Source organism: Palaemon carinicauda, chromosome 26 (genome assembly GCF_036898095.1).
Source record: "Palaemon carinicauda isolate YSFRI2023 chromosome 26, ASM3689809v2, whole genome shotgun sequence".
Classification (NCBI taxonomy): Eukaryota; Metazoa; Arthropoda; class Malacostraca; order Decapoda; family Palaemonidae; genus Palaemon; species Palaemon carinicauda.
In genome coordinates this window covers 29297376-29309875 of record NC_090750.1, presented here as the reverse complement: position 1 = coordinate 29309875, position 12500 = coordinate 29297376, and the positions used below count along the sequence as shown (strand labels likewise).

General features: G+C 41.5%; 1 protein-coding gene across 1 annotated transcript in view; it reads right to left on the bottom strand.

Moving 5' to 3' along the window:
• The window catches only part of LOC137619866 (uncharacterized), a 19098-nt gene extending 6802 nt beyond the window's left edge, over nt 1-12296 (bottom strand). The window contains exons 1-2 of the mRNA XM_068350156.1: nt 11935-12296; nt 11062-11450 (exon numbers count right to left, since the gene is read on the bottom strand). Of these exons, the coding sequence (XP_068206257.1) occupies nt 11062-11450; nt 11935-12296 (751 nt within the window). The remainder of the gene's footprint in view (nt 1-11061; nt 11451-11934) is intronic.
• Nucleotides 12297-12500: the final 204 nt, after the last annotated feature.

Below are 12500 nucleotides of genomic sequence, written 5' to 3'. Positions count from 1 at the left end.
TTCCAACCTGGAGCCTTTCGAAATTTGTGTGAAGCCAAGACGAGATATTCCTCAGCTGGATTAAAAATTAAGGCATTTATAGCACTATTTCACTCATTTTTCATACAATTTCAATCATACTCCTTTATAATTATTCCAGTTAACGAAAATATCTTAGTTGATTTTAAAGCAAACGGGCAAATTATCCTAGAGAGCACTTACGTAATGAGCATATTAACTGGAAAACTTGTGGTATGTGGAGGACTACAGAACATAATGATCTAAAGTAACTAAATAGTATAACTTCGAGCCGGACAAATGATGGTATAAGGATTCTTTCTGAAGAATCCTTTGAAGACTCATAAGACAATGACTCTCTAATTACAGCTATTATTGTTCCAAAATCTACCATTATGTGGATGAGCATTTAAGTCCAACAAAATAATCCAATTATCTCTACTCGGTGATAATTATCTCCAATTTTGCTGCAAATCCTCTGTAATTATCAAGCAAATTAAAGCTCTTGTAATAAAGATTGAATTAACAACACAGCAAAGATTTTACAGTATATGTTTAAAATTTTAGTTTAAATGCCAATGCCAACCTTTCTTAGCTACAAATATGGCTGGAAAAGGGAAGGTAAACAATTTGATGAATGAGGGCAAGTGGGATGCGAACTAAAGACTGAGATGGCACATCCCCTTAAATCTGAATGACTTGGGAAATATTTTACAGTAGAGTATCTTTATGTATTACAAAATGTTGCTACCTATGAATATCTAAAGGCCGATGAAAGTCTTTAGCAATCAGTCTAGCATTCTAAAACTAAGTTTTTGGAAGCCTAATCCAATTTTTTTTTATTGGAAACATTGCAATATCAAAGAAAAATTTCTTTTGATATGCATGAATGTCTATAAATCTATTTACATGGTGACCAATTACTAAATTAACTGCTGTAATATCTGTCTCTCTCTCTCTCTCTCTCTCTCTCTCTCTCTCTCTCTCTCTCTCTCTCTCTCTGTGAATGTCCTCAAGGCTCGTATAACTCAATTATGACGTTTTTATGAATACTTTACAGCATCGAGCCATAGATAAAATTAGAACAAGACTAATGTCAGATCTCCAAACAATATAATGTAGCTGCTAACGGAAGGAATGGTTAAGTTATACCACTCCATTAATTTCTATATGATTTAATAGATTTTTATTTTCTCTCTCTCTCTCTCTCTCTCTCTCTCTCTCTCTCTCTCTCTCTCTCTCTCTCTCTCTCTCTCTCTCTCTCTCTCTATATATATATATATATATATATATATATATATATATATATATATATATATATATATATATATATTATATATTTATATATATATATATATATATATATATATATATATATATATATATATATATATATATATATATTTATATATATATATATATATATATATATATATATATATATATATATATATATATATATATATATATATATGTGTGTGTGTGTGTGTGTGTGTGTGTGTGTGTGTTTGTGCATGTGTGTGCGTGTTTTGTGTATTTGTATTGGATAGTCAAGATGTCAAATGATACCACAGCATGAAATATGGCAACAAGTTTTGTAATATCTTCCAGCAATCGCTGAGCTTGGACAAGACTCCGCCTATTTCCTAAGAAGTAGTAAGAAATACTTCTCTTTATTTGATTTGTCATGGTAACACTAGAGACGTCTGACGAGCGATTCTCCCCGAGTGTCGGCGGACTTTTGAATCTAAGTGTATGTTAACACACAACCTAACCTTAAATTATATTTTGTAGATGTCTTTGAAGACTTCATATTAGCATTATTCTAAAGGGGATAAACGCACACAGGTGTTGAATAATAGTAACAAATACTACCTATACGTATAAAATGGTGTATTAACTCGTCTTATGTAAAGGAAGAGGATCCTTGACTTATGAGAAAGTAAATAAACAACCAGCAAGCTATTTAAGTATGAAAATGAATATAAGTAGTCTGATTATCAATACGATTCAATAAAAATATATGGAAAATCATTAGATGAATAGCAATAGACTAATTGTTGGATAACTTTTATAGTGATATATGAACCCTCCGAAATAACAAATCTCATAGTTTGTTTAGCTACTTAATTGGGCGTGTCGGCAATAGGTGGCGCTGATTGGACCCGCGGGTTTCTATTTGGCTTTCCTGTCTTCCCTTTACTGTCTTTGAGTAAGCAACAGGAAAATTGCCATTAAATCCGACTGACCAAGAGAGAGAGAGAGAGAGAGAGAGAGAGAGAGAGAGAGGGAGATAGGAAGCCATTATATATATATATATATATATATATATATATATATATATATATATATATATATATATATATATATTTGGGCTCAGGCCATGTCGTCCTGATGGAAGTTCCTATAAGGTAGCTTTCTAGGGTATATTTGACTATAGTGATATTCCCAGAGAATTTTACCGTAAGGTATCCAGAATTCTAACTCCTGGAGCGAATATCCCTAAATAATCTCACAGGGATATCGCATAATATCAGAGGACGTAATCTTGACACGTCACATAGCTATCTTCGCCCCGAACAGTATTAACACTTTGAGGGGGAATAGTGAAAAAAATCTAAAACGAGAATGAAAAGAGAGCCGCTCATAAAGCATCTCTCCTATTCCGTTTCCAGTGTGTATCTGATGAAGGCGGTAGCGCCCTCTTTATTCCTTTTTGGTGTAACTCAACTAGTCGGTGTTTTCCCTGTGTTCTCTCGTTATTTTGGATTTAATTCAACCTTTTGATGACTTCTCCGGCCTCTTCTGCCTCTAGGAAGTTGAGTATTATCTTTACTATGTATAAATGTAGGCTCTTGTCGTTTTTAATTAAATCAAAGGTGATTTTAACGTAAACAAGAGCTGTTGCCTACCGGAGGCATCCTGGATGCTATCGCTCGCTCTTACGGGTTAGTTAGTTAGCTAGAGCGACGTTCCTAGTTTGTTACGCTTTAATAATTTGGCTATTTAGCTACTCTAGAAATGCCTATATTGTTCGGTCAGTGTTAGCTCGGTGAATTCGACACGGGTCGAGGTACCGATCCTGCCTTTCGTGAGGCTCGTAGCCTAGACGTCTGGCACTAGTACTTTCATGCATGGTATAAGTTTTTCCGAGTGTTATTTTATTGAAGCTATAGGCAAATATTTTATACATGTAAGATATTGTTGAATGTTTTTTCCAAGATTCTATGCGACAGAGTTTCGGTGATTTAGGTAATTGATTCTCATTTTACCTAGTCTAGAATTCTAGGTACAGTAGTATACTTTCGCACATCCCGGATTGTTCTTTTTCTCCTCCGGAGGCTAAGTTCAATCCCTCTCTCCCTCTGTAAGCCTTCGGCTTAATCCTAGTGGTTCTATCTGTATAATAATTCAGGTATAACTATTCTAGGATATGTCTGTCCTGACCTGATAACCAGAGTGACTGGTTTTTTGGGTTAGGGCAGAACATCAGAGTTTCTAGTCTGTGGTCTGCTTCTTCCTAGCATAGAGAAAGAGTCTCCTTTGTTAGGTTAGGGGCGGACATAGGAAGCTTTGCTTCCCTAGTCCATGTTGGAAGGATTCTGTACGAGATGATTCCTTCCTCTAGTGGCCTAGCAGACTGTCCTGTGTTGTTTTTCTCGGACTGGAGAATGAGTTTTCTCTGTTGCCCGGCGAAATAACTTCACCTAACTTTGTTCTGGTTGGGAGGAGGTTAGCAAGTATTGCCAATCTTCCTCCCTAATAGACAACTCTTGGTTAGGATGAGCTTCCTCAACGGCTGAGTGTGTCTCCTGCTAGAACGAGGTCTATAGGACCCTTATCCCTTCCCCACCTCTCTTTCTTTTATTTTCTTTTAGCCTTAGTCCTACTTCCGTACCTAGTATAGGTTAAGATGGAGGACAGGCTCAGCTTTCTGCCAGCCAGCACTACGTGTCGGCCGGCAGAGACCCTTTATTCTTTGCAGAGTGAACCCCAGACCTCCCTTGGTCTCCCTTCCATGTCCGTCGGTAGAGCCCGGCAGACTATGGATTCTTTGGAAGCCTGAATGTTACATTCTCCCCTTCCATAAGTTCACTCTTTCTGGATGAAAGGTCGTATGGCATGCCTCCCTATAACCTTACATCCATACATTTTCTCTGACTATTGTGTTGCACCCTTATCCCGGCTGCCGGCTTGACAGCCGACAGTCGGGAAGGTAAGGTTCTCTGATTCTTGGCTACTGTCGGCGGCATGGTTTTATTACCTTTTCCGGCCGGCAGTGGAATCACAGCCCGAATTCTCTAGCCGCTACGATTAGCGGCCGGCAGCCGGGTTTTAGTGTTTTCAGCCGTCAGCTGGCAATGATTGCCGGCCGGCACACAGTTGCGAATCAGTGGGCTGCCGCCTATTAGTTAAAGATAGTATATCTTTGACCTATAAAGGGGTAGTTGCCTGCCGGCACACGTACCGGCTCGTGCTGGCCGACACAATAACATGCGATGTACAGTAGTTGCTATATTCGTAGTGTAGTACACACTGCATTAGTATAAACTGCTGTACAGAGTTTGTGATAACACTAATGTTCTTCTTCATACTTAATGTTATCTAGTACAGCCTTTTGTTGAGACTGTACTTTATATAGAAAGTGAGTTCTTTCTATATTCTTTCAATCTCGTATATTAAAACTACATATTAAATTTCCGTTTAGGAAATTACATAAGGTATTCTAGTATAGAATTAACCTTAGTTTTAATATTTTGGGAGGTTACAGCAATTGACTGAACAGGAAATACAAGTATGTGTCTTTCCTTCTTTCTTTTTATAGCTTTTCTATATAAGCTAAATGTTTTAATATAAGTGAAAAGCCTTCACTTGATACTCATGGATTTTTCTTTTCTTTACAGGAGGACCATCCAAAGTGCGGGAGTGTGTTCTGTAATGTCCGCAGTAAGAACTTCTGTGGACATCATTACTGCAGGAGGTACACAGCATGCACAGCCTCCAGAGGTGTTCTCCGCTATTGTGACGCTCAGGTTTGTACAGTTTGTTCTAACCTGATTACCGAGGCTTTTGATGACCCTAAGTCAACGGAGTCGAGGGATGCTGGCAGGGAAACGTTACGATCCTGGGTGAGGGGTTTTCAGAAAGACACCTCAGGTCCCTACCTTCCAAATGAGAAGATGAGGGCCTACCTTTTCCCTAAAGCATCGGCTGATGCAATCATCCCCCAGCCTCAGGTGGAGATACCAATTGCCCAGAATCTGGTAGATTCTGAAGTCTCAGTCGCCCTTCAAGACATCCAAGTAGACGATAGGATGTCGGAGGTGTCGAATTCTACTGAGAAGGACCTTCTAGGAGAAGGTCAGGAGGAGGAGCTGTTTCAGACTCCTCAAGTAGAAGAGTAAGAAATCGACGAAGTGTCGGTTACGTCGGTTCTGGACCCAGAACCGGTTCCTTCTACATCGTCTGCTATCCCAGATGAACTGGGAAGGACTCTTTCTTCCATTGTTGAGTTGATCCAACAAATTCAAAGGAAGAATGATGAGAAGGAAGCGGCAATGAAACTGGAGTTACGTAGACTTGCAGCATCACGTGGGCCCCAGAAGCGGCTCGCCGTGAAGGATCTTCCCTTGTGCTCGAGTACCAATCCTTGGAGGTATGCCGAACACATGCCAATGACAACCGGGGAGATCGTGATCTCAGAAAAGTCGGGAGCAATTCCCCTGGAAGAAGTGGAATTTTGGCCCAACAAAGATTTTTATCCGGACTGCTATGCCTGTCTTAGGATAGAGCCAGCCTTAAAGGAGGAGACGGAGCCGGAGGTCATAGTTTTTTTACCATAGTAAAGCTCAGAGGTTACTATCGAGCTCGATGAAAGAGAGGGGCTTCACTAACTCAAAGGTGCCCGCCTTGAGTAGAAGCTTCCCTCCTTTGTGGCCTCTCCTACCAGAGCCTTTCCCTTCTTGGAAAAGGGATATAAGGCGGCCTTAAATGCGGTGGAGGCAGGGAAACCATGCCCCTCCTTGGAGGAGTGCAAGCCGTTATCTCTGACCTTGCCCTTGGACCAAGAAGACTGGAAGGACGTACACCTTACCTTCTCAGTCGGGAAACTAGAAGCTGATATTGCTGAACGCCAGGTCGGTGAGGCACTTCCAAAACTGTCGGAGGCTCTCTTGCGTAGAGAGCAAGAGACAAAAGAAAGACTTGCGGCATCGATGTCGTTGCAAACAACACTAGAAACGATGGCAAGTGACCCCAAGAACCAGGACATGTTCATGGTTGTGGCCAAAACCCATCTGGCCACAGTTACGAAGGATTTCTATAGCTTTATTAAAGCTAAGAGAGCCTGTAGAGAGTTTGTGTTCGCCTGGGTTGCAGTGAGGTACAAACCGAGGAAACTGATCTCCTCTCGTATTTGGGGTAAAGACCTCTTTCCCAATGAAGTGGTTAAGGAGGTAGTAGACAAAAGGCCTAGGCCATCCTCTCGGCCGGCTAAACCCTACCGACAGCAACATCAACAACAACTTCCTGTGACCGCAGTGCCTCAGACGGGGGCACAACCTCCAACCACGTACCAGATGGTACCTCAACAAACGGCGACACTGTCGCCAGTTCTTAACCCAGCCTCCGAAAGGCAGACTTCTTCCTTTCGTTCGAGAGCCAGAGGAACAGCCAGAGGTTCTTCTAGACGCCCTTCAAGAGGAAGGGGATCCAGGGGAGGATGCGGTCAAGGAGACAAGGCCTCAGGTCCACAACAGCAGAAGTAGATACTTCCAGTATGAGAGAGATTACAGCTTTTCAGGGATCGATGGACCTTCGATCCCTGGGCCCACAGCCTAAATAAGAATGGACTAGGCTGGAGCTGGAGCAGTCGTCCACCTTAATTTCCTCAATTTTTCCAACACTCAACCCCCGCTCTGGAAGAATATGTCTGAGAGCTCTTAGTCAAAAGAGTAATCCGGAAGTTTAAGTCCATCAAATTCCAAGGAAGGCTGTTTTGTGTTCCAAAGGAGTACTCATTCTGGGCATATGCTGTGTCTACAGTCTTGTTTGACGCTTATTGGCACGTTCCAATTATTCGTCACCTCTCCCCCTAACTAGGCTTCAAATTACTTTGATAACTTTACGCCTTCAGAACCATGCCTTTCGGGCTAAAATATAGCCCCAAGGATTTTCACGAAGCTTGCGAACGCAGCCGTCCATCAGTTACGCCTAAAAGGGGTCCAAGTAGTAGCCTACTCGGACGACTGGCTGGGGTGGGCAGCATCCAGGACAGTATGCATGCAGGCTTCTAAGATAGTGATCCAGTTGCTGGAACATCTAGGATTCAAGATCAACATCAAAAAGTCTCGTCTTTCTCGAGCTCAAAAATTTTGGTGGTTGTGAATCCACTGGAAATTGGAGTCACATTGGCTTTTCATTCCTAGTAAGAAGAGGAAAGAAATAGCAGGATCTGTCAAGAGACTATTGAAATCCAAACGGATATCAAGACGCGAACAGGAGAGAGTGCTGGGCTCTCTACAGTTTGCTTCGATAACAGATCCAGTGCTAAGAGCACAGCTTAAGGATGCAACAGGAGGCTAGAGAAAATATGCATCAAACGCGAAGAAATGGCACCTGTCAGCAGTTCACATTCAAGAGTTCCGCAATGTGACAGCGGACGCTCAATCTAGGTTTACACCTATAGAGTCAGAATGGTCCCTTGACGCAGGATCGTTCTCCTTCATCTCGAGTCAAGACCCAGAGCTGCAGATAGGCCTCTTTGCGACAAAAGACAACAAGAAAATAGTTCTTTACGTGTCCCCTTCCGAAGATCCGTTAGCGGAGGCAGTGGATGCTATGTCCCTGGGCTGGATCAGATGGTCCTGTATCTATCTGTTCCCTCCACACACCTCCTTTCGAAAGTCCTCGATATGCTGAGATCCTGCAAAGGGAAAGCTACAATAGTGGCCCACAAGTGGCCAAATAGCATGTGGTTCCCTCTGGCATTGGAACTACGATTAAAATTTGTTCCGCTACCGGATCCATCCCTGTCTCAGCGAGTACAGAAGTCGACTGTCTTTGCTCCATCAGAGAAAACACGGAACCTACATCTCATGATTTTCTCTCCCTAACGATGAGAAAAAGATTCGGTGTTTAAAAGTCGGTTTAGACTTTTGGAGGAAACCAAAAGACATTATGAGGCTTCAGGGAAGAAATAGCTATCCTTTGTCAAGGTGAAGAAACTGAAAGAAATCCCGACAGATTCCTATTTATCATCCTTCATTCTCCTTCATGAGCAAGGTTTAGCAGCCTACACAATTCTATTGTTCAAGCCTGCCTTGACAAATCAGATACCATATACCTTACAGGTCGACCTTTCTAACGACGTTCTTAATGAACTAGCCCTTCAGCGCTTCAAAAGACCATTTGCTTGGTCATTAGATATGATTCCTCATTGTGTATAAATAATGAACAACGAGGAATGGGCTTAGAAGGTTTTGAATTTAAGTCATATTTCTGTTTGTACTCGCCTTGGGGGCCAGAGTTAGTGAATAGTGGCTCTCTCTACAGAGGAAGGACACGTCCAGTTCTTGGAGGGAGAACTGATTCTATTTCCAGACCCAGCGTTTCTTACCAGGAACAAGCTACCCACCAACAGGTGGGGTCCCTAGAGAATCTGCCCTCTGGAGGAAGATGCATCTCTATGTCCAGTGGAGTGCCTAAAGGTTTATCTTCATATAACTTTAGACTTTATGGGAGGACAGCTGTTCAAAAGAGAAACCCTCGGTTCAAAGTTATCTATAACTAAGGGCAAAATTCACCCGTGTTATTCGCAGAACGGATCCAGACAGTACACCAGTTAGTCATGATCCGAGGAAAGTTGCCTCCTCCATAAAATTTCTTTAATTATATGGACTTTGAACATCCTTGTTTGCACACCGGCTGGTAGTCATTCAAGGCGTTCTTTATGCACTATGCGAAGTAATTGGAGCAACTTATGAGATCTGTGGTAGCAGCAGGTAGAATTCTTTAACCTTCTGTTTTAAGTCTGCGAGGAACAGTGTAATTAATTTGTGACGATTAATTAAGAGGGTGCCCGTGTAGTCACTGTATGTTACTACACGCTGAGCGATAGGCCACGAAAGTGTCCTTACGAACTGTTCCATTGACGTCGGTAATCTATAGCATAATACGGACACTTTTGCCAAGCGTTTTTTACACTAGTGTATGTAAACAGTATACAGACTATATCATTATTATTAATAATTCTATTGAAGTGGCAAACCGGTTTCCTAGTAGATGAAACAATATTTTCTGTTGGCTGTTTTTCTTTATGCTTTTACGCATATCATCCACCTTATATAAATTCCATAAATGTGATCTGATATGTTCGTTTATTAAATTTTAATAAACTAGTTCGCCCACACTTATTTTATTAGAAAATGATCTGAGCATTAAGATTAGAATATGGATATTTTTATCATGGTATGTCTTTCGAGACTGTTCCCTAATTCAAGCAAAAGTCCACTCACTCTAACCCTTCCTTGGAAGGGTTGACGTGGTACCCTAACGGTTGGTGGCAAAGCGGCAAAATTTGTTTCTATGCTGATACAACCATTATCCAATAGTTACTAAGAGTGGTCACTTTGGGGAAGGTGTCACAAATTCATTCTGACTTTGGCGACTCTTATACAAACTTTGCTTTATAATGTATAGGGCGAGACCACTATACAAGCTTGTCATTTTGTCATCCATAAGTTTTTATGTACTCCTCGAGACTTTTCTAGAGCCTAGTATGACTCATCCCTGCAGGGGGCAGGAAGCACTAACATAGTTCATGCTTAGATGAAATGATGTATGACGGTAACATCATAGGTCTCTAGGTCTAGACGGACCAGGAAAATTCTTTCTTGAGAGTACGGCACTGATTGGGAATCCACAAATACAGTAATGCTCTGGTAAACTTCCATCAGGACGACATTGCCTGAGCCCAAAAAACAGATTTTGAGCAAAGCGAAAAATCAATTTCTGGGCCATGTCGTCCTGATGGACCCACCCTTCCTTTTATTGTAAAAGGGATTATTGACCCCTCCCTATAATATAGTATCTGTACCACCTCGTATATCGCTACAAGGAATAAAGAGGGCGCTACCGCCTTCATCAGATACACACTGGAAACGGAATAGAAGAGATGCCTTATGAGCGGCTCTCTTTTCATTCTCGTTTCAGATTCTTGTCACTATTCCCCCTCGAAGTGTTAATACTGTTCGGGGCAAAGATAGCTATGTGACGTGTCAAGAATACGTTCTCTGATATTATGCGATATCCCTGTGAGATTATTTAGGGATATTTGTTCCAGCAGTTAGAATTCTGGATACCTTACGGTAAAATTCTCTGGGAATATCACTGTAGTCAAATATACCCTAGAAAGCTACCTTATAGGAACGTCCATCAGGACGACATGGCTACCTCACCCAAAAATAGATTTTTCGCTTCGCTCAAAATGCGTTATATATATATATATATATATATATATATATATATATATATATATATATATATATATATATATATATATATATATATATATATATATATATATATATATATATATATATATATATATGTTACAGTAAGAACACGTACCTAGGGATTACGCGTAATCCCTGAATATTTCAGTGAATACACGTATTCCCCGTTTCACTCAGGGATTTCACGTAATCACGGAATTTTCCAGTGAAATCCCTGAAAAATGGTCCCAGTAATTACGCGTAATCCCTGATGTTCATTTTATCATCAATGCCAACGTTGTGACGAGCATATTAGTATGTAACTAGATAAAAAATAAAATTAACATTTAAAAATGCAAACATTCAGAATTTTATTGGTCAAACACACACACACACAACGTAAACTGTTCCACCACCTAAAACAAAGAATTTAAAAGTTCTAAAGAATGGCAGAAACCATTGACATGTTACTTATTACAACAATTGAGGCTGCTATGACATCGTGAGTTACACAGAAGCCCAGCTTTAAGGCATTTACATCGCCTTGTACTACACTTTTGGGCATCAGTACAGTTGCATCTTGTGAAGCCTTGTCCACCTGAAGCGGATTGAGTGTTCATGTCGTCAGTGTTTAGAAGGCGCTGAGGGCACAGATCGAGTTGATTTCGGGAATACAGACCACTGAGAATACCAACTTTTATGGCTATCCTGTATTGGTCTGTGTCTTTTCGTCTGTCAATTATGACACCAAGGATATTTCTAGGATCGCCTCTCCCACGATCAACAAGTGGAACTGGCACAGCTACATTGTCTCCTTGTTCGCCAGCTCGCAGATCTACACGACTTCTTTTCTCCATCCTTTCTGCTTGAGAAGTTTGTGCATCGGCTGCTTCACATTGACGCCTTTTGATTTCTTTGATGCGTTCTGCAACTCCGTGGTTTTCAAAAGAGGAAACAGAACTGTCAGATGGAGAGAGTGAGAGAGACGTTACGGGCTCTTCTGATTCTCCAGAAGAAACAGGACTCTCAACATTGTAGGCAGATGGTGTTGCTGTGGGCGAGGAAGGTCCTGTGGGTAGATCAAGGATTTGAGCTGTCATTGGCTGACTTGTCACATTGTCACCAGTGTATTGTGTTGTAGTGTTGCCATGTTCGACTGGGAGCAGAACATCCTCTGTCAAATCATGTGTTGGTGTTTCATCACTTGTAGCTTGGATCTGGTTTGCAACACCGTCAGTTTGGGAGAGAGAGTTGTCATTGTCAGAGTCTGGCCTGATTGGTGTGACAGCAAGAAGATCCTCCTCAGTCTCCATCCGAGCAATCACTTCCATCGGCAAAGACGAAGTAGTAAGTCCTACACCGAGCTTCACAGCCAAACATTGCAGAATATGGAGAGCACTTTATCCCGGAATGGAGAGCACTGTTTTTCTGGAACTGAACAAACTTGATGCCTGTAGGCCAGTCTTGTGAGTCATTGTCAGCCATCCATGCCACCAGCATATCTTTAATATCACCATTTGCGTGCTCAACCGACACCTGACTTTGGGGATGGCGATGCTTACCATGCACCAGTGTTAGTTTTGGCCAAACTTCCTTCAGCTCTGTAATGACTTGTGAAGTGAACTCAGATCCGTTATCGCTTTGGAGAATAACGGGGGCGCCAAATAGAAGAAGAATGTCCAATAGATGAAAAGCGACCTCTGCAGCTCTTTTAGACGCCAAGGCTTGAAGGATGCAAAACTTTGTCAGGTGATCCTGGTACACCATGATCCATTTCTTGTTGGATCCACTAGGCATGCATTGCATGTCAATTAGATCCACCTGACCCCTTGATGATAATTCCTTGGTGAGTATTGGACGAATGACAACCCCCTTCGTCATCGTCCGTTTTCGTTTCTTTTGGCATTCTTGACAGAGTGACTTGAACAGCTCAACGGCCTTAGTTGGAATGTTTGAATATTTCTTTTGTAATTCATTCAACATCCGGTCTCTTCCGCCATGGCCTGTTGA